Source organism: Bolinopsis microptera, chromosome 9 (assembly GCF_026151205.1).
Source record: "Bolinopsis microptera isolate Bmic1 chromosome 9, MBARI_Bmic_1.0, whole genome shotgun sequence".
Classification (NCBI taxonomy): domain Eukaryota; kingdom Metazoa; phylum Ctenophora; class Tentaculata; order Lobata; family Bolinopsidae; genus Bolinopsis; species Bolinopsis microptera.
Window position 1 is genome coordinate 13,821,730 of NC_087080.1, and position 22,144 is coordinate 13,843,873.

General features: G+C 38.6%; 3 protein-coding genes across 4 annotated transcripts in view; 1 reads left to right on the forward strand and 2 right to left on the reverse strand.

Annotated features, from left to right (window-relative positions):
- The window catches only part of LOC134820791 (ral GTPase-activating protein subunit alpha-2-like), a 31,717-nt gene extending 18,003 nt beyond the window's left edge, over positions 1-13,714 (reverse strand). Inside the window, exons 1-20 of one of the 2 annotated variants that reach the window (XM_063831408.1) lie at positions 13,595-13,714; positions 12,316-12,432; positions 12,041-12,160; positions 11,777-11,838; positions 11,473-11,576; positions 11,222-11,309; positions 10,232-10,336; positions 10,082-10,124; positions 9,663-9,908; positions 9,215-9,443; positions 8,774-8,864; positions 8,505-8,627; positions 8,252-8,350; positions 7,759-7,836; positions 7,434-7,550; positions 6,248-6,377; positions 5,919-6,064; positions 5,609-5,718; positions 5,323-5,423; positions 5,032-5,187 (exon numbers count right to left, since the gene is read on the reverse strand). In XM_063831408.1, the coding sequence (XP_063687478.1) occupies positions 5,032-5,187; positions 5,323-5,423; positions 5,609-5,718; positions 5,919-6,064; positions 6,248-6,377; positions 7,434-7,550; positions 7,759-7,836; positions 8,252-8,350; positions 8,505-8,627; positions 8,774-8,864; positions 9,215-9,443; positions 9,663-9,908; positions 10,082-10,124; positions 10,232-10,336; positions 11,222-11,309; positions 11,473-11,576; positions 11,777-11,838; positions 12,041-12,160; positions 12,316-12,432; positions 13,595-13,703 (2,374 nt within the window). In that variant the 5' untranslated portion in view covers positions 13,704-13,714. The remainder of the gene's footprint in view (positions 1-5,031; positions 5,188-5,322; positions 5,424-5,608; positions 5,719-5,918; positions 6,065-6,247; positions 6,378-7,433; positions 7,551-7,758; positions 7,837-8,251; positions 8,351-8,504; positions 8,628-8,773; positions 8,865-9,214; positions 9,444-9,662; positions 9,909-10,081; positions 10,125-10,231; positions 10,337-11,221; positions 11,310-11,472; positions 11,577-11,776; positions 11,839-12,040; positions 12,161-12,315; positions 12,433-13,594) is intronic. The other variant, XM_063831409.1, reaches the window with a different exon arrangement.
- Positions 284-4,472, forward strand: LOC134821010 (uncharacterized). The gene is made up of 2 exons (XM_063831677.1): positions 284-381; positions 589-4,472. Exons 1-2 carry the CDS (start codon positions 315-317, stop codon positions 4,470-4,472), a joined length of 3,951 nt encoding a protein of 1,316 aa, XP_063687747.1. The 5' UTR covers positions 284-314.
- Positions 13,715-13,885: 171 nt separating the features above from the next.
- On the reverse strand, positions 13,886-15,240 carry LOC134820765 (uncharacterized). Its single transcript, XM_063831353.1, has one exon. It carries the CDS (start codon positions 15,227-15,229, stop codon positions 14,123-14,125), a length of 1,107 nt encoding a protein of 368 aa, XP_063687423.1. The 5' UTR covers positions 15,230-15,240; the 3' UTR covers positions 13,886-14,122.
- Between the last annotated feature and the right edge of the window lie 6,904 nt (positions 15,241-22,144).

Genomic DNA, 22,144 nt, shown 5'->3' on the forward strand with positions numbered 1-22,144 from the left:
TCTTGAATATTCATCGTTTATAACACCAACCAGCTCTGAGTTCAACAAAAGGTTAATTTTCAGATCACTCTATGATCTCAAATTTCTCACCCAATACACTGTGCACAGTGTCTTGGAGTGTACAGGCTTTGTTATCAAGCCACACGCTACGACTCTCGGCTGCTGGTTAATCACATAATCCGAACTCAAACAATACTGCCCTCTTGAAGGGAAACACAAAATTAGCATGATTTTTCCACAAGCCTCGAGAGCTTGTCTACCCCATTACACGCTCTCCTTGATATTGAAGTTACTGTTCTATTTGCTGTACATTGATGATGCCGAAAACTACTGTTACTCTGATCGCTCTTTTTGTGACGACTCTTTCGCAGTCAACGTCGGGTAAGTTTAGTTCTAAAGTCAACATCTTCGAATAGTTTACAATTAAATCAATGGTCCTAAGTGCATAACATATTATAGTGAACGGTATGATATTCTCAGCACTTCGATCGAAAATTATTCCGCGTCAATTCAAATTTGATCTTGATACTAGCTTTGAGTTGAAACAAATGCTTCCCGTTTTGTAAAAAATGACCAATCACGCTTCAGAGACGACATGCCAGATTCAAGACCAGCGTGGCTTCCTGAAGTACGTATGCAAGAATGGGACTTCTACCTACAACAAATGCCATGATTCTGAGGAAACATATTATTCTGAATTTCCCCTCAGAGAAGTCTGCTCAAATGACCCGTTCTTTTACCAAGCTTGTGATAAAGCAATTGGAGGACGAATAACTAACGATAAGTTCCTCTGTGAGTATTTCGTGTGTAAAATATTTCCGGGGGATTATGTTTATTTCTCAAATTTATTAGAAGGATATGGCTGGATTTGTGATGGTTATGTGGATTGTGACTCTGGTATTGATGAAACAAACTGTCCTAATACAACAACAATAATGCCGAGTGGTGAAGTAATCTTTAGTCCTTACATCTGTAATGACGTATGTGACCATATGTATTGTGAAGACGAAGCCCTATGTAATGGGTATACCTATGGAATGTACTGCAATGTTACTGACAATGAAGGGAACACAGTCTATAAATATATTAGCCCTGGGTGGATTTGTAATGGATACCAAGAATGTGACAATGGTGAGGATGAATATAACTGTCAGGTGACAAATAAAACATTGGACACATGTCAACATGCTGACACTGGGCCACTGGTGCCAGTTTTCAATTTCACAAGATGTTATGTATTACAGGTCTTTACACACACTTATCTGCATAATTTATGCGCGGATGTAGTTCAATCAAACTGCACCGACCACTCCAAGATAGGCATTATTTGTGAAATAAACGGATATATTTCTACAGTCTCAAAGATCATGATTAATTGTAATAAATTCGATCTGAAAGTGTGTGACGATGGGATCGAACAGATGTGTAAACAGTTAACAGAACCATGCTTTTTACACAAGCACTTTATGTGTGATGGCCAATTTCATTGTGAAAACAAAGCTGATGAAAGACACCCCCACTGTCAATCTGTCACCCAAGGAACCTGTAAGAGAAGAGTCGGAGATCTAGGAAACCTCATGATACCCTTGGCATGGTTAGGCGATGGTATCCAAGATTGTGTTGATGGAAGCGACGAAGCTGCCATTTGGCCTACCTGTGGAGTTGGAAAATCATATCGACTTGTTTCTAGCGAAGAAGCATGTGAAAATGTTTTTGTTTGTCGATGGGGAAACCCTGGATATGTCGAGGTTAAGAATCTATGTGATGGAATTGAAACTTGCGGAAACGAGAATGAAATATGTTCATATTCCCGAAACTCGATGGAAACAACCCGTCCGTTACCAACATCAGACAAGGGCCTGACCAAACGGATTTCTTATTGTCTGAAAGGTTTAATGCAGATAGAAATGCAAAGAGGAAAATGTACATCACAACAGTTTATTTTTCCAGATCACGAATTTTTTGGGGTTGACACCACAACTACTCTGCATCTCCCCTCAATCAAGCAAGATTGTTCAAACATATTCGGGGAGCAATACGTTTATACTAGCTGTGTAGATAAATGCTCAAGCTCTCCTTGTCCTCTCAGGGAAATTCCAAGATATGAGGTCTGTCCAGCCCAATATCCAGACCGAGTGGGAACCATAGCAAACGAAGAATACCTTGCATTCTTCACTAAGACACATGGAGAAGTGTTCACAAACCGATATTTTGTGTGTGACGACAAAATCAGTTGTGTTGACTACTCTCAAGTCTGTGATTTGGTTAAAGACTGTGGAGATGGCTCAGACGAAAAGCGTTGTGATAACCACTTCACATGTCTATCTACATCTCGTTTAATTCCCAAAGTTAAGGTTTGTGATGGTTCCTTAAATTGCATGGATGGTTCTGATGAATGTAATGACCTCTGTTCAAAGCACATTTTACAAAATGGCTCTCTTAAAGGACTGTCGTGGCTAATAGGGTCTCTGGCTATTTTCGCAAATTCAGTCATCGTGACAAAGAATCTTCTGACATTAACTCGGTGCCAGACTTCAGTAGCATTGATGAATAAATCGCTCGTTATATTGATATCTTTTGGAGACTTCTTGATTGGGTGCTACCTAATTGTAATAGCCATTTACGATAGCATCATTTTCAAGAAGGATTACTGCCTCCGCCAAATAACTTGGATCACAAGTATCGAATGTTCTGTTATCGGTATTTTCAGTACGATTGGATCGCAGATCTCACTATTCTCCATGACAGTTCTCAGCACTGTCAGAATCTATGGTATATGGAACTCAATGAGAGTTCCAGGGGAGGTGACCAGGTTGAAAGCAGTTCAAGTAACGACTGGGATCTTCAGCTTAGCTCTGGCATCTGCAGCAATTGCTATCATACCGGTTATCGACCAATTCGAGGACTTTTTTGTCAATGGATTGAAGTTCGACGAACAATTAAGTTTCTTCATAGGAACACCTGACAAAAAATTGATCCTTGATGTTCTTGAAGCCTATTATGGACGGATGAAAGCAGCCACTTTAAGTTGGGACACAATAAGACAAATGGTTTCTGGAATGTACTCTCACGATTTAGATTATCATGATCATACTTTGAAACAGACAAAAGTTGACTTTTACGGTAGTGATGGTGTGTGCCTCTTCAAGTACTTCGTTAAAAGCAACGATCCTCAAAAAATCTTCGTTTGGGGTATTCTTATTCTCAACTTTTTATGCTTCATGATAATAACACTATCTTACATCCTCATTGGACTGGTTTCCCTCAGATCCTCTAAAAGTCTAACAAACTTGCAGGGCAATAGACAAATATCCAACCGAAACCGTAGAATGAACCAGAAAATTGCTATCATCATTGGCACAGATTTCGCTTGTTGGGTGCCTTTCATCATAATCTGTATTCTCCACTCCTTAGAAGTCCTGGATGCCACCCCTTGGTACAGTCTTTTCTCGATGTTAATTCTCCCTATAAACTCTGTGATAAACCCCTTCCTTTATGATGATATCGTAACAAGCTTTTTCATCAATTCAATGAGGCGTTTTACAGCTCGAATGTTGGACTCAACAATTGTTCAAAGCATCCGTGATCGTTTCATGTCGGATCAAGTTGAAACAATTGAACTTGAGGAAGTTAGAACTCAAAGAGAAGACTTGGTTCAAGATCTACCGAGTGGACACGGGGTGGTTCGAGGAATACAAAACGAACAAGATTTGGTTTCAGAAACAGCTGAAGAAAAACTAGTGGTCCAAGAAGCATCAGACAAACAAGGCAGGGACAAAAGGAAATCGCGGTATGTGCGGGATCGCGATTTTTCCCATTTTTTGCGACAATGTGAGAAAGAAACAGCAGATGAACAAATAGTTGTCCAAGAAATAGCAGATGAAAAAGGAGTGGTCCAAGAAACAGCAGACAAACAAACAATTGTCCAAGAAACAGCAGATGAACAGTTAGTGGTCCAAGAAACAGCAGATGAACAAATAGTTGTCCAAGAAATAGCAGATGAAAAAGGAGTGTTCCAAGAAACAGCAGACAAACAAACAGTTGTCCAAGAAACAGCAGATGAACAGTTAGTGGTCCAAGAAACAGCAGATGAACAAATAGTTGTCCAAGAAATAGCAGATGAACAAGGAGTGGTCCAAGAAACAGCAGATGAACAAATAGTTGTCCAAGAAACAACAGATGAAAAAGGAGTGGTCCAAGAAACAGCAGACAAACAAACAGTTGTCCAAGAAACAGCAGATGAACAGTTAGTGGTCCAAGAAACAGCAGATGATAAAGGAGTGGTCCAAGAAACAGCAGACAAACAAACAGCTGTCCAAGAAACAGCAGATGAACAAATAGTTGTCCAAGAAACGGCAGATGAACACTTAGTGGTCCAAGAAACAGCAGATAAACAAATATTTGTCCAAGAAACAGCTGACGAACAAATAGTTGTCCAAGAAACAGTTGTTGTTCTTTTGAATGTCCCATAATGCAATGATAGTGACTGATACTTTATTGTCAAATGCATGTAGAAAACTGTGAGACGTTGTTTGCATTAAAATGTATATTCTGTGGACTGCACGAAAAGTTGCTCCTCCGGCCATACTCGAAAAAGTATGTAGGATCGACGAAGATTATTGTGGACATTTTACTAAGTCAAGCATAAGCTTGATAAGTAAAAGTTGTTGAAATAATAAACGTTAGTGATTGGAGCTAGATGATAACGTATTTTATCTTCTATGTTATTATCTACTAAATATTGAGAATAACATTCACGGAATTCGGCAAAAATTTAGAATACGTACCAGGTTTATTTATCAACTATGCAAATACATTACTATGTATATTTATTTCCCGCGCTGAGTTGTTCGCTATTATTCAATTCTTAAAATGTAAAAATATCGCGTATTATTTTGTTTATATCGTTCTTGATTTAGAGGTTTGATTTTGGGGCAGGTTTAAGATTGTTCGTCAATCCAACATTTTATTTAAGGGTTAGAGTAACTATATTGCGTTACGAAGGTTGCCGTAATCTAATAATAGACTCACGTTGATTGTTCCTGTTTCTCAAGGAAACAGACTCCAGGAATATCTTGTTTAGGCCGTGGTAATGATACTCTGTTGAGTCACGAGCATGGCTTCTCTCCCCGCCCAGTGTCTTGCTCTTTTGGATTGTTGGTTTTTCACTCCGAAACGGACGTTGCACTGAAGATATTATATTTTAAGCGGTGGAATTTGGGGAGATATATGTATCCCTGTTGAGCTGGTATCTGGTATACAAATGTTCAGTTTCGAAGTAGATGTATGAAAAACGTGAACCCCTGAACGGTGTCTACTTACATTTTGATAGTGCAGCGTTGAATTTAGCGTTAAGATGGGATTTCTCCTCGATGTGGCACTGAAGTTTACCCTTCGCTTTCGGAGCTTTCTCATCTTTCTCGCTGAAAAGTCGTACTGTAAAGTAATTTATTTGATCGTAAATGTGCCTGTTTGATAGTTAGACTGAAATAGATAAATCTTTAAAAAAAACAGAAAATGATGACTGATGTATGGTGCCGAGTTCACTATTATATAATAATGGTATTAATGCGTGTAAATATAGTGGTACTGGTAGTACCCAGGCTACCTGTTAGCTTTCCATTCCACCCCATACACCTGAACAAATATCTCCTGGGTCAGGGTTTTCATCACTTCGTGCCAGTAATCATTTGCTAAGGGAGCAGTTTCGTCTCTTTTCTGAAGAGAGTGGCTTGTGTTTGTAAACGTTCTGAGTTTAAGTTAATTTATTATCAGTAATCATTCGAAAGCGAATATATGATTTGACCACATGTGTACGAGTCACATGATACACACTTAAACTCAGTGTATTCGAACAACATTAGCCCTCAAAACAACAAACTAGGGATCGTGACCCACTCTCAGTCCACAAATCTAACCTCCAGCTTGATGAGGAGATCCCGGAGATGGGTCCAGGTATTGTGTGGGAGACTGACCTTCCTGCCCACAAACCTCACCACGTTCAGAAGGATCCTCAGCTGCTTCTCGTAGCTGTGTATCGGGAAGTTCAGGTCGAAGTTGTGCTCTGATAGTGGGATAGGGTCTTAACAAAAAATAGGGTCAAGCAGCAAGGTGTGATACTAATCACGATTTTTATGTGATACACGAATTTTTCGCAATATAAGTGGACCGAGCTTAAAGTCAAAGAGAAAAGTAGCAAATATAACAGTACAGCAAGTTCAATTTCAAATAATCTGAAGAGCCTAACCGATACTCTTGATCATACAGAGAATGATTCTAAAGCAGGTGTTAGCGTCAGCTTGTTCAATCTGCTGCACTATGACGTTGTAGTAGCCCATTGTGGTCTGAGCAGCTTGCTCAATCATCTTCTTGGTAGGCTGAGGGGGTAATGTTATGGTTGGTATAGAAGATTGGAACAGTGCCCTAGTTTAGAAAGTTGAGTAAGAGTAAGAAATAAGACTATCTCAGAGCAGTTACTCAGCCCAGAGAAGGTTGAGTGAGAGTAAGAAATAAGAATATCTCAGAGCAGTTACTAACCCCAGAGAAGGTTGAGTAAGAGTAAGAAATAAGACTATCTCAGAGCAGTTACTCACCCCAGAGAAGGTTGAGTGAGAGTAAGAAATAAGAATATCTCAGAGCAGTTACTCACCCCAGAGAAGGTTGAGTGAGAGTAAGAAATAAGAATATCTCAGAGCAGTTACTCACCCCAGAGAAGGTTGAGTAAGAGTAAGAAATAAGAATATCTCAGAGCAGTTACTAACCCCAGAGAAGGTTGAGTGAGAGTAAGAAATAAGACTATCTCAGAGCAGTTACTCACCCCAGAGAAGGTTGAGTGAGAGTAAGAAATAAGAATATCTCAGAGCAGTTACTAACCCCAGAGAAGGTTGAGTGAGAGTAAGAAATAAGACTATCTCAGAGCAGTTACTCACCCCAGAGAAGGTTGAGTGAGAGTAAGAAATAAGAATATCTCAGAGCAGTTACTAACCCCAGAGAAGGTTGAGTAAGAGTAACAAATAAGACTATCTCAGAGCAGTTACTAACCCCAGAGAAGGTTGAGTAAGAGTAACAAATAAGACTATCTCAGAGCAGTTACTAACCCCAGAGAAGGTTGAGTGAGAGTAAGAAATAAGACTATCTCAGAGCAGTTACTCACCCCAGAGAAGGTTGAGTGAGAGTAAGAAATAAGAATATCTCAGAGCAGTTACTCACCCCAGAGAAGGTTGAGTGAGAGTAAGAAATAAGACTATCTCAGAGCAGTTACTCACCCCAGAGAAGGTTGAGTGAGAGTAAGAAATAAGAATATCTCAGAGCAGTTACTAACCCCAGAGAAGGTTGAGTAAGAGTAACAAATAAGACTATCTCAGAGCAGTTACTAACCCCAGAGAAGGTTGAGTAAGAGTAACAAATAAGACTATCTCAGAGCAGTTACTCACCCCAGAGAAGGTTGAGTAAGAGTAAGGGTATCTGAGTAAGGGAGCTACATTCAGAGTTGCTGATTTGAGGAAGCTTTTTATCTTTCTCTCTACTTGGGAATTCTTTTGTCTTCGTTTCTGAGGCATTGGTGATCAAATAATTAACATATTTTACATATTGCACAGCATATTTAATTACACCGTGCATTGAACAATTGTTGACAGAGCTAACAGTTAACATCAGCTAAACGCCATTCTATATATTTATCAGGATAAAACCATGAGGCAAAAAAAGATAAAAACTTAAAAAGCTCAGAAATCAGAATGTCTCTAAGAAAACACTAACCTTACTACTCAACCTACTGTCCGCCAGGAACTCTGGGCAGTGCTGATTCTCTGTCTTATTGCCTAGTACATTGTAATCCTGACAGATAACATACAGTTATTGGACAGCTATTAGTTTGATAGTAATTGGTGGTCATAATTAAAAGATTAAATCATAATTAAATCATAATTAAATCATAATTAAATCATAATTGAATCATAATTAAATCATAATTAAATCATAATTAAATCATAATTAAATCATAATTAAATCATAATTAAATCATAATTAAATCATAATTAAATCATAATTAAATCCTCTGTCCTATTTAACAAATGAGTGTACAATAAAGCTATTCATGATTTTGAAATGATCTCTTAAAGAGCATCGATATATAATAAAACAATTATTTTAATAAAACAATTATTAATTTTTACGGCACAACCAAACAATATCAGTGGTAAATAAATCAGTGGAGGTTTGAAGAGGTTTCAAGTGCCAAGGTCTCATTTACCTTGATATTGTAGATCAGCTCGCTGTACAACGTGATCATCTTAATGAAGCTAAATTCCTGGTGCTCCTCCGGCGACATTAGCTCTGCAAAGTTACTCTCCTGCGATGAGTTACAAGCATGATGGTCGTAGGAAACACATGATTTTAGAAGGACCATTATGCGTACTAAATAGTGAATATAGATACGCTTGGTAATCACAGATACATAATAAACGTTAAATTAATTCAATGCTAAAATGATAAAGTAAACAAACCGTTCTCCGTTGCAGAACGAGAGGTCCATGTTCGAAAGCATCGTTCATCAGCTTAACATTATCCCGGTCTGTGAACAACACTCTGTCCACTATCCGGCATACTTCTACATCTTCTTCGAACTTCTGAAAATACCAACTTTATGAAACCCTGCATCACTATTCTCTTTAGGGAAATAAGATACATAATCATCATCTCGACGACATATTTACTATTTAAAGGTACAATTTCACACGTGCTGTTTATCTGAACTTATTTCCGACATTCTCACCTCATCTTCTTTGTAGACGTCATCCACTTTTGTCACAAACATACAGTTCGTCTTATCGTGTGGTAATATAGATTTACCGTGTTTAACAAACCTGTGGAGAACAATTTTACGGGTGATTCGTGTTGGCTGAAAATTAAATCGATTTTGTGAATTTATACCGAATTTATGGTAGGGGTTGGTGAGTAAGGTGAACAAATTGTAATACGATGATCTTGGAGATTTGATTCATAGATTTTGGTTCCGACGGTGGTTTCAGTGTACTATGTGATAAGTGACTTTTTACAAATTTCGTACAAATTTCGACCGCTGTTTTGAGTACAGATCACTCACATGCATACAGTACATGTGATCCATCTTTGACAGTCTCGAGGCTATTCACTTCACAGTCCTTGGTGATATAGTTAAAAAAGGAAATTATAAGATAACGACAACGGGACATACCACTTCATAATCCTATCATTAAGCTGGAATATACAGTCCAGCTGCTCATTCGTCATGTCATTCATGGGCTTGTTAAAGTGGTTCTCCACCTCCTTCTCAATAATAGTCGGACAGTCAGCACTCCGGTGGGTGCTGTTCTTGCAGCGCTCGCACCGCGGACAGCTCCGAGTGCTGTGTCCAGCACTTCTGCACTTGCTGCACCTCTGTTCTACCTCCTCGTCTTCTAGATCTGGAGGAGGTTATGGTTAGCAGAAACCGGGGAAAGAAGACATGATCAGAGAAATTCCCTGGCTCCATAATATGAACTGACCTGGTTTAATTCTAAATGAAAAGCTCGAATGCTGTAGTTTGAGACGGATGTTGATGTTGAAGACACTTGAAAAGGGCTGAAAACGTGGTGCATCACGTTATTAATTATATGATCTGTTGATTTATTGAAGTCACTCACAACTAAGACAACCAACAGTAAAGGCGTCATCAGTAGGTAAGGACAGAGGTAAGGGTGAGGTGGGTGTATCTGCATCAGATCTGTGAGATGAGGTGCTGGAGTGCACCCTTTCCAGGCGGTGCTCACGAGGTGGTGGAGCGGGAGGTAGTGAGGCATGGCCCAGATGTTCGGGAATGATCTCGTGGCGTCTCGAGTGACTGCTTGTTGAGATGGTTGAGTACCGGTGTTCGGATGTTGTTCGGTGTTCTGATTGGGAGCGGATTTTAATGGATTATTCTGGAAAGAAAGGTCAGACTACTTTTCAAATTCCGAATCCTCTGTTACATAATCATCATAGACATTTGATATATCAGTCATATATAATATATATATATATATATTTCATTGCTGATATATATATATTACTAATGTGAACTTACTAGAGCTTCCTTCCTTTCGTTTTTCGTATCCTCTAAGTATCTCCTGTATAGTTAATATGTAAAATTTCGAGTTATGACGGAGATATATTTCTTAATAGGTTCAAAATTTCCAGATAATGAACAGTGAGATAAACCCTTAAATCGGCAAACCTCAAGGTAGCTTTTCTTGCAGAGATTGAAGACCGTTTTGAATCCCTCTATACGTCGTTCTCTTAGCTCATGTTCGGAAACATCAGGCCAGTGGATTTCTCTGATCTGAAAAATATATAAATAATTATATTTTCATGATGAATAATGAGTGTTTAAAATAATGCAACATGTCTATCAGTAAACGATGTGTATCCATCAAAGACCACAAGAAGCTGGACGACAACGACGTTACGAAAGGACGATTATCGTCAGCGACTATCGCACGCAAACGACGATTATCGTCTCGAATACGATAAACGCGCGATTATCGCTGCAGGATTAAAATCTGCGAATTGGATAATACATAACATTTTCCGCCTCCGGGCAAATTCAGGGCGCGCGTCGCGTACGTTACGTTAAATGAAATCGCGTGCGCGCGATAATTTGATAAATTTAGTCGTGGCGCCTTCCGTAACAGTGCGAAAATTCTAAGACTTTGCCCCACTTTGTCACAGCACGTGAAAAGAGCACCCAAAATCGCTGGAGTAATTAAAGCCATGAGGTACCAGCCTGTAGTCACGCTGTAGCTAAGCTCTCCAAACTAGTTTGTGCACGATGTTATATTCTAAACGGCGGGACAAATATGTCCTTCATTCGGTTTCGTTAAAACAGTCTATTTGCTAGCATATGAACTGCAAGATCTGCAAAAATGATTGCTGAAGTAAACGAGCCATAGCGAGCTCCAGAATGCTGATAGAATAGCGTGTTGGCGCGAAGATATTCTCAAATTGCCATTTCCACAAGGCAGTTATCGTAACCACTTAAGCTGCTGAATTTTGAAGAACTCGATCATAATAGCCATGCCGAGAATACAGATAATAAATTTTTCTAAAAATGTTAAAAGCTTTGTTTTATACTGCAGAATGAAGCTTAAAACATGTTTAGAAAAGGTGCTGATTCGGGAAATGTGATACATGCTGAAGTTGTAGCATTTAAAACAGAATAACTTACATTACATGTCAGATTATCGAGTAAGAACTGGAACCGGGGAACAATAGTTTCCTTGTCAGGACTGTCTAGTTCAGGGTGCTTTAATTCTCTGAGGCATTGAGTTTTGCGAAAGGTGTATCATAAATAAAGGGCAATAGCAATTGTTTCATCATGTGTTACAATAATAATTGTGCCATCGCCGACACAAAATAACTTAATTTTCAAGTCAAATCAAACAGTTGCACTATTAAATTTATTAACATTTCACATACGGTAAGATTGTATTAAAAACATCAACAGCTTGTTTGTTGTGTTTGTGTTTATCCATCAACCCGAGGATCCACAGTATGGTTAGCTTGATACCTTTACGCTTTAGCTGAAGAAACAGAAATATGAGTATGACGTTCTGATAATATACACATTATATAAAATATATGTATTATACATTAGTGAGCAGATACATAGAGAAATCTCGTTAAATTTATTCCAAAATCAGCAGGGATGCAGTGTGCAGCTTGGCTTAATCTCTCATGTTGGAGACATGGAATGGTTAGCAGTACTACAAATATCACATACCACTGTAGCGTTGTTAGGGGCCAGACTGTTTGCTGATGCTAGTATCTCTTTTAACATTCTCGCTGAAATCAACATTAGTATTAGGACCTTCATGGTGTATATTTTATCTCTATCATTACAAACTGGTGATCTGAGCTACGTTTGTAACAAACATAACATTTCGTTTGTTTGTCATCAATCCAAACCATAGACAATGAATCAAAAGTTAGTCACTTCAAACAATTCCAGGATTTCGTTTCCAAAATCCCCCGAATAACACCTTACCGATTCCGTGATAATGCCACAAATCGTTTATTTTATCAGGAAGAAACTGCAGAACTCGTTCCAAAGTTGGGAGGATAATCTCTAAGAGGTCAGCCTCCTCTGTTCCACTCTTCTTGTGCTCTAGAAGAAGTATTTAGATTTAACCAGTTTTAGTTTTGTATTTAGTCCAAATAGAGATCTTACATTTTCTGGGTTACAACTTTCTGTCCTCATGTTTTGTGGATATCCAAGATGATTAGTTATATATTATGATATTTAAAAGAAAGTAAACTTACTCTTTAACTGCACATGGTCCAGATAATGCCAGAAGGCTTCATAGATAAGGAAGATAATCTCGCCACAGTTATCTCTTAGAAATGAAGTTCCATCGTATTGGTCCTTACTCCGCCCATCTGAAACAAGTGTAGATATAAACTAGATATATATAAACTAGATTGTGGTATAATGGCGGCCCTGCTTACATGCCAAGGCAAGGCAGTATTTTGATGCTGTAAAAGATTAATGGAACTGAAATCTATTAACAAAAGGTATCAGGAGGTGACCGGGAATCCCGGTACCGGGATTGGCAATTTTGAGCTATCCCAGTCCCGGTCCCGGTCAACCGGGTCAAATCACATTTTTCATCCCGGTCGCGGTCGCAGTCCCGGTCAAATGCTGATTTATGATCCCGGTCCCGGTTAATTCAGGATTCTTGGTCCCGGTCCCGGTCAATCACTCAAATTTGCCGGGATTTTGACCGGGATCTTTTACATAATTTCATTCACTGTGATTTTAAGTTTTTACTTTCATTCATTGTGAATTTCATCTTTAAACAACTTCTGAGCCAAATAAAACAATGTTTAAAATTGCTAAACAAGTTTAGGTAACTAATATCGTTACATAACTCATAAGTGCAAACTAACATCAAGTTTTCAACTCGGGCCGGGCTACGCCCAATTAATTGGAGAATGAAACTGTTGAATAATTTGAGGGATCATTGATTGAGGAATGAGGAATGAGGGTGAACTTGAGTAATCAGTACATGAACATTATTGGTGTAGTACATTAGGCCCATGCCCCATATTGACGGTTTTTTAAAAAGTTTTTTCTAATTTAATATTCTAGTTATTACTTATTCAAATTGTTCAATTATAATGTAAATGAAAGTTGCAGCTTTCAATATGAGAATACCAGTTTTGGTCCCGGTCATCCCGGTCAAATCCCGGTCATCCCGGTAAAATCCCGGTCATCCCGATAAAATTGGATTGTTGGTCCCGGTCCCGGTCCCGGTAAGATAGAAATCCCAGAAATTATTGGTCCCGGTCCCGGTCCCGGTCACGGTAAATTGATAATCTCAGTCCCGGTCCCGGTCCCGGTCAAGTCACATTTTGTATCCCGGTCCCGGTCCCAGTCAGGCCTAAAATCATGTCCCGGTCACCTCCTGAAAGCTATGCAGTGCAAATAAATGAACCACTAAATAATCAAATAAAATAACATGTTACATCAAGCAGTTTTAATAGGAACATTGTAAAATTAGAACATTTAAGATGGAAAACAAATTTAAGTGGACTTTACCTTTAGCTTGGAGAAACGCATGCAACCTTTCCTTTGGACTCTTTGTGAGATCAGCAAATTTGCTAATACAACTACCGTCCTTCGGCTTTTTCAATTTCATCGATTTCATGTGATCATATCTGCAAGAGGAATTTGAGTTGTGTGTGAGGATGTGATGATGAGATATTATCCAGGAAAATAGGAGAGTGACACGAAATATAATTTTGCATAATGATGATTTTATTTCATTCTGTTACCAAAATTTGTGATCATCAAAAGTTTGGAATAAAGGAAGGGATTTTTTTTGAAAATCATTATAATCAATAAACATCATATTGAATGAGCTAAATGTACATTTTCGTTTGTTATATTTTGATGTCCAAGCGTGTCATAAATGTTAGAATTTATTTATTAAATTAAAGATAATATGATAAAAAGTATTGGTCAACAGTAAACTGTAATCATCCATTAAGATAAAAGCAACTTAATAAAACGAAAAGCATCCTTTTACATCCACTTACATTAATATGAAGATTGGTGACTTAATAGTTAATGTTTCATGGAATTTGTATAAATCTTCATCATGTAATTCATATCAAATTTAGTATACACAAGTAGGCCACATTCTTTCTTTTCAGAGCAATCTTCTCTTTTATACTCAGCAAGCCCAAATTTCTCGTCTTTTTCATCATAATTGACAGTCATAGTATCATAATAATCTGACTCAATAACGGATTCAGGATAAACAAGAATCATTGAGATGAACTGATCTGCAAAAACATAACCCTCTTTATCCTCCTTCTTTCTGCTTCTGAGCCATTTTGTCATTCCAGTAGCCTGTATCAAGGTTTTAGCTGGAGAGCCATCACTTCCTTCAAACAAAGAATCCCATTGTTTGAAAGTGATACAATTTTCCAAGCAAGGTTCCCAGGGTACGACATGGACCATACTCAATGAACAGAAATGTTGAAGAGTGACATGGGCCGCAAGTGGATCACAATGGAAATTGAACTCTGCCCATGGTGTAACATTTCCTACTTTAGAGCTTGAACCCATTATGTAAAGAGATTTAACAAGTTTTGGTAATTCTGGACAGAGTCTTGTGGCAATGGCTACATTTGTTAAAGGGCCAAGAGCAACAAGTGTTATTTCTCCAGGGTTTGCTTTAACAATATCTATTATAGCGTCAGGAGACGTCTTGTCTAATTCAGGTTGTTTTTCAACAGTCACTGGAACCACATCTGGAACATCATTCATTCCATCAGAGCCGTGAACACCGTGACAATAGACGTTTTCTAAGTGAAAAACCTTTTGAAGACTGCAGTGTGCTCCGTTGTACACAGGTATATGATTCATACCAAGCATATCCAAGATTCTGCAGGCGTTTTGGGCAGTTTGGGGTTGTTTGACATTGCCAAATACACTGGTGATGGCTATCACATTTCCAAGCTTTAACAAATGTGTCAGCGCATGACAGTCATCAGTCCCAGGGTCAGTGTCAATTAACAATTTCATCCTGTCGAGAGAATTGTCTTTTTTGTATAATGATGATTTTGTGGTACTTGCACTTCTGCAAAAATTTGCTACTCTTGAAGGTAAATGGCATCTGTTTCTAAATCTCAGACAGAGAGTGGATGGAATTGAAAATAAACTCATTTGCCATCACATCATCTAATAATTTTGCAAGATGTAAAATAATAGTGATCAAATTAATCTATGATCATAGTTTAAATTTATCAAACTAAGATTGTGAGAAAATGTAAATACTAGACATTCAGAAGCATAACGATTATCTTTATTTCCACCCTTTTGTGGCAAAAAAGCGATTTATAAATCTTTATTCCACTGGGAAGTATGAATAGGGTTATCTTTTGGGGATGCTTTTTGAATTTATTTGAAATTTTTTGATAAAGTTGTAGTTAATCATTTATTAATTTTGGTGGTAAGATATTTATATTTTTCCATATAGTGATTTGATACTTTGTAGACATGTATGATGATGTTATGTCATAATTTTTACTTTACTTTACTTTATTCAATGCATTAAAAATAGGTTAGTGATGGTTTTAAATTAATTTCACAAAAATTATCTTATTTTTGCAGCATAACTTTACAATATGATGCCCCATCACCGTCAAATGTTTAGTCCCCGACCAAATTTTTCGCAGATTTTACTGTTACCTTCTTTTTAAAACACCAGTATAATTATTCACTTGTAACAAAACTACCAGCCAGGCAGCCACAATACCAGAGGGGAAAATAATTTGGATCTAGTGCCAAAGCTGAGGTAAACAGGAGCCGCTTCATATTATAAACAGGCAGTGACACTAGCGGACTGTACTCACTGCAGTAAATGGGTACTTGCCACCCCATGGCAACATAATTTAAAAATATACTGGAAGGAACCCATCTAACTCTAAAGTAGTGTCAAGAGGCAAAAGAAAGATGACCTCCGAGATTCAAAGGTTAGTCAGTGTGGTTTATTTAAAATAAACAAATCAAAACTAACAAGTTATACAACTTAATGCTAAAAGATTGCTCCTCGAAAGAAATATGGCCTATGGTGATGATGGCATAGCTCCAGAGATTCTCAAAAGAGTTGACATGGACGACCTGATTCTAGAGTTCTGTAACAGCGCTCTGGTTGATGGAAAAATTCCTGATCAATGGCAGCAACTCAACATCGTGCCTGTGCCAAAGAAAGGAAATCTAACTAAAGTGGATAACTACAGAGGAATTGCTCTTACATCCATTGTTAGTAAGACCCTGAATCGTATGATCCTTTACAGAATCAAACCAGCGATGGAGAAAATCCTGAGGATCAACCAAAACGGATTTCGGGAGGGACGCAGTACCACCAGCCACATTCTGTGTCTAAGGAGGATCTTGGAGGGGGCTAGAGACAAAAACCTGACCGCCCTTCTCTTGTTCATCGATTTTAAGAAGGCCTTTGATAGCATTCATAGGGGTATATTGATGAAGATACTCCTGGCATATGGGATACCAGATCCCATTGTTAGGCTGATAAATGCTATGTACAAGGACACCATGGCACGAGTCATCACGGAGGATGGTCTGACTGAAGCTTTCCTTATACTTGCTGGAGTTATGCAGGGAGATACACTGGCGCCCTACCTCTTCGTGATTGTCATTGACTATGTGATGACAACAGCACTTAGAGGCAAAGATCTGGGCTTCACTAAGGCGAAGTTGTTTGTCACAGCAGTTTTACCGTCTAGACTCCCTAAGATGAATAAAAACATTATGGCATTCAACAGCTTGGTTGATGAAATGTTGTACTCTAGCTTTAACCAGACTGTATGGCACCTTGGTGTTGGCCACTTTTTAGACGGTAAAGGGTTGCTTGCTATGAAACTCACGAGAAATGGTGATGAAATCCATCTCGGAGAGCTTGGTATTGCTAAATTTGTGAGATGTCTGAAACAGTGGGTGTATGTGAGGGAGAGAGAGGAGAGAGTAAGACAAAGGAAGGCCACCCGACCAGTGGGAGTTTATCCCACTTAGTTTATCATGATTATGAAACTTATTGAAGATGTGTGCGACCCCTGTAGTAAATACATTAATATTGGCCAGCCACTCTTAGAATGTGAAAATTGCAGCAAAGTTGTTCATACTAAGTGCTTCAGATCCGCGAAATTTACAAGCAAAAACGGTCTATGGATGTGCAGTGATTGCTGTAGTACAATAGAAGATAGGTATTGCCCATTTCCAAGCAGCCAAAGATATGATGATTCAGATAAATTCTATGATACAAACAACCAGGAAGATGTCACCATAGCTAAATTCTCTTCAATACTTGAAGACTGTAAGCGTTACACAAAACAAGAACTAGCAAACTCAATCAGCAAACTTTTTCCTGAGAAAAATAAAAATTCTGCTTATCTGCCCGCTCTGTTTTGCAATATAGATGGGTTTGCTAGTAATTTTGACAGCTTTTTAATAGAACATAAGACCCTCCCGTGTAATTTTGATGTCATTGGATTGGCTGAGACCAACATCGATCCAAGCCAACAAGGCTTATACCAAATCCCCTCCTATACAACATTTTGTCAAGTACCATTCCCTGATAAGAAAAAAGGAACAGGAGTATCCTTATATGTCTCTGATCGCCTGAATGCTGTAGTAATCGAAAATCTATCTCACTGTACAAAAGATATTGAGTGCTTATTTGTTGAAATTACTCTTAGCTCGGGTGATAAACTGACATATGGGGTTGCTTATCGTCCTCCAAATGGCTGTAGTGAGACCTTTTGTCAAACTCTTGAGGATATATCTAAGCAGTTGGCTGGTAAAAAGTTCCATATTCTTGGCGATTTTAACTCTAACCTCCTCAATGTACAAACCTCCAGCCAGCTATTTGAGGACACGTTACTTCGTAACAATATGTATCCTACTATATCACTTGCTACCCACTTCCGTCCTAACTGTAAAAACTCATGTATTGACAATATCCTCACATCAGAGATAGATCATGTACTTCTCTCCGGTGTATTGAATGATAGGATTGGTGACCATGCCTTTATATTCACCTTCACGTCAATTCCTACCGAAAACAGTACTGAAAAACTTAAACATGTTCGCTACTATGATTATTCAAGTTCCAAACTCACTAATTTTGTTAATGAACTCGAGGTGAAGGTGAATGACTTGACTCCCTCGGTAAACTTCAATGAGTTCTTGGACTGCTTCAATGAAACACTTGATAAACACTGTAAGCTTGATGTACCAAAAGTTACCAAAAGGACTCCCAAACTCAACCCGTGGATTACCGATGGAATCATTGTCTCAGTTGAAAGAAAACATGAACTCTGTAGAGACTGGTCAAGCACTGTAACAAATAGAAACCCTGAGGGTAATGTACTGCTCTATAAAGTCTTCAGTGACTACCGAAGAATGCTTAAAAGTATTATCAAGGTCGCCAAACGATCGTACTACTGCAATGAAATCCATAAAAATATAGAAAACAGCAAAAAAACGTGGCAGATAATCAATGAGCTCAGGGGCAAGAAAAAGAAGCAAACTAAGCCTCCCTTTATCATAAACAACGAACGAATCATGAATCGTAGAGTCATAGCCAATGGATTCGACTCTTACTTTGTTTCTATTGCCCCTAAGCTCAATGAAACACTTAGTAGCAGTGAGGCCTCTGGTTTACCAATTCTCCCTATAAAAACATTCTATGATTTCCTTGGAAAGATTAATGAAAAATCGATTATGTTAGAAGACTGTACACCTTATGAGATAACGGAAATAATAAAAGGATTTGAAAATGGAAAAGCAAGTGATATTCCTGTTAGTGTAATCAAAAGATCATCTCACGTAATTACACCGATCCTTAGTCGATACATCAACATCTTAATGTCTAATGGCACGTTCCCCGACGTTCTAAAGACTGGTAGAATAACTCCTGTATTTAAGAAGGGAAACCCTGAAGAGATAGACAACTACCGCCCAATCTCTACTCTCTCTATATTTGGTAAAATCTTTGAAAAGATCATTTACTCAAGAATATATTCGTTTGCTAGCTCACCAGTATTATCACTCCTATCTATAAATCAGGCAACCCCTTCAGCCCAGACAATTACAGAGCAATAGCAGTTGGCAGTTGTATGGGTAAGCTGTTCTCTAGCATCTTACTTGAACGTCTGTTACACTTCAAAAAGCTCTACTGTCCTGACCCAAAAGAACAGCTTGGATTTTCGAAAGGTGCCCAAACTAACGATCACGTTTTCACCCTCAAGACAGTAATTGACAAATACACAAAAGCTAAAAAGGCTCGTCTTTATGCATGCTTTGTTGATCTAAGAAAGGCCTTTGACACTGTATGTAGGGACCTCCTTCTGCACAAAATTACATGCCTTGGAATAACCGGTAACTTCTTCAACTGCCTAAGTGATATGTACAAAAACTCTATTGCCCATATAAAAATTTCCAAACTCTTGTCGCCTAAAATTGATATTGGCAAAGGAACGGAGCAAGGACACCCCCTATCGCCAGACCTCTTTAAAATCTACATTAATGACTTTTCATCTCTCCTGAAATCTGTTGGTGACTATCCAGTTCTTGCTGACGTTCTGATATCACATCTGCTGTGGGCTGACGATCTTGTCCTTCTTGCTCTAAGTCCCGAGGCCTTGCAAGTCAATATCAACATTCTATTTGATTTCTGTAACTCCATGGGCCTTGAAGTAAATATTAAGAAAACTAAGATTGTAATATTCAGCCCTCCCAAACGAAAGCAGTCCTATGAAACATTCACACTGGGAGGTCAGCCCATCCAGCACACCGATAAATACTGCTATCTTGGCATAATATTCCACAGAAATGGATCGTTTACAGCAGCAAATACTGAGCTGAGGGCCAAGGCTCTCCGTGCTCTCTATGGCCTCAAAGGCAAAATAGTTAAGGATGCCCTCTCACACCGTGCCCTTAATATTCTATTTGACTCCTTAATAAAACCAATCCTGCTTTATGGCTGTCAAGTCTTATGCCCCCACTCAAAAACCATGAGATACCTTTCAAAAATAGATGACAAAGCCAACCCCCAGCATACCTTGAAGTACATTGCACAAGACCACTATGAAAAATTCCACCTAAAGTTTATCAAGTGGTCTTTGTCTGTACATTCAAAAGCATCAAATATAGGTTGCTGGGGCGAAAGCGGGCGCCACCCTCTATTCTTTGAAGCCTGCAAACTTGCAATAGATTACTATAGTCGCCTTGAAAACACTGAAAACGAACTACTCTGTGCTGCATTTCACGAACAAATCATGTTGGGACTTCCTTGGTATACCAACATCTCAAAGCTTCTCACCAAATACAACTTCACCCCCTCATCTTCCTCAAAATCTAAGCTCTCCACCCAAATCAGTCATAACATGAGGGAAGAATTCGTGAATACCTGGAAAGCTGCCAAGGCCTCCTCGCCAAAACTAGAATTCTATAACTTAATTAAACATGATTTCGAACCAGAGGCATACCTACGAATTATCAAAATACCGGATGTTCGAAAAAGTCTGACAAGGTTTCGTATCAGCTGCCACAACCTCTACATCGAAAGGGGCAGATACGAAACCCCCCTTGTACCAAGAGAAGAACGTTGGTGCACCTACTGCTTCTTCCGCAAAGGGCTCAAGCCTATTGAGGACGAAAGTCACGTATTGATTGACTGTTTGCTCTACTCCTCAGTTAGGGAAAAATTCAATTTCCATCCCCTAAACATTACTGACCTAGTCGGTTTGCTCTCCAACAAAACTCTAGATCCTACCACACTCACTGCCACAGCAAGAGCAATCCATTCAATTCTCTCTGTGAACGAAAATTATACAGCCTACTATAAGAGCCCAGATTTCCACTCAAATACTGGCAAGTGCATAATGCTATAGGACCTTAAAATAAGATTGAACCATACAAACTCAATTTATCTATTTTTCTAAAACTAGCATTATATATAACATTTCTAAATTATCCCTACACACTTGTAAATAATTAGAATTGTGTAACTTAAATTATTTCAGAATTACAACTATTGTGTACTCAATAAAGTAATTATCACTTTTGTATCCTTGTATCCTTGTATCCTTGTATCCAGGGTATAATATCTAAAACACAATTTGGCTTCAGGCAGTCACACTCTACTTCACATGCAGTTAATCACTCAGTAAACCTTATAACTGAATCTCTAAAACTTAAGCATCATGTCTTAGGCATATTCATAGACCTTAGCAAAGCTTTTGATACAATAGATCATGGTACATTACTTGTCAAATTACAGGGCTATGGGATACGTGGGGTGGCAAATGATCTTATAAAAAGTTACTTAACAAATAGATCACAATATACTGAAGTTGTTGGTGAGAAATCTGACGCCTTGAAAATACAGTTTGGAGTCCCTCAGGGTTCGATTCTTGGACCTCTCTTATTTCTCCTATATATGAATGATATCGCCAACAGCTCCAGTTTGGGATCATTTGTCACCTTCGCTGATGACACCAATATATTTGTGACTGGGAAATCTAAAAAGGAGGCATATATGCGTGGTAATTCTCTTTTAGCTAGTTTATATTCCTACATGCGAGCAAACAAACTCCATGTCAACTTGTCTAAATGCTGTTTCATTCACTTTAAACCAGCATCGTCCTCCCAGACTGACAATAATTCTGAATATACTCTAACCATTGATAACTTTCCAATAAAACAAGTTGCATCTGCTAAGTTTCTGGGAGTCGTCATCGATGAAAAGCTAACCTGGGAAGAACATATAAAATCACTTAGGCGTTCTCTCAGCCATGCAACATCAACTCTCTGCCGCCTACGCTGCTCCCTCCCAGATTTCTTACACCGCCAGTTGTATTACACTCTATTTGAATCACACCTCTCCTATTGTATCACGGTTTGGGGTGGGGCAGCCAAAACTCGTATAAGTTCTGTATTCAAAGCACAAAAATATTGTCTCAGGGTACTGTTTGGCGACAGGGAGGCATACCTAGATAAATTTAAGACCTGTGCTCGTGCTCGACCGTTTGGCAACCAAAATCTGAACAAAAAATT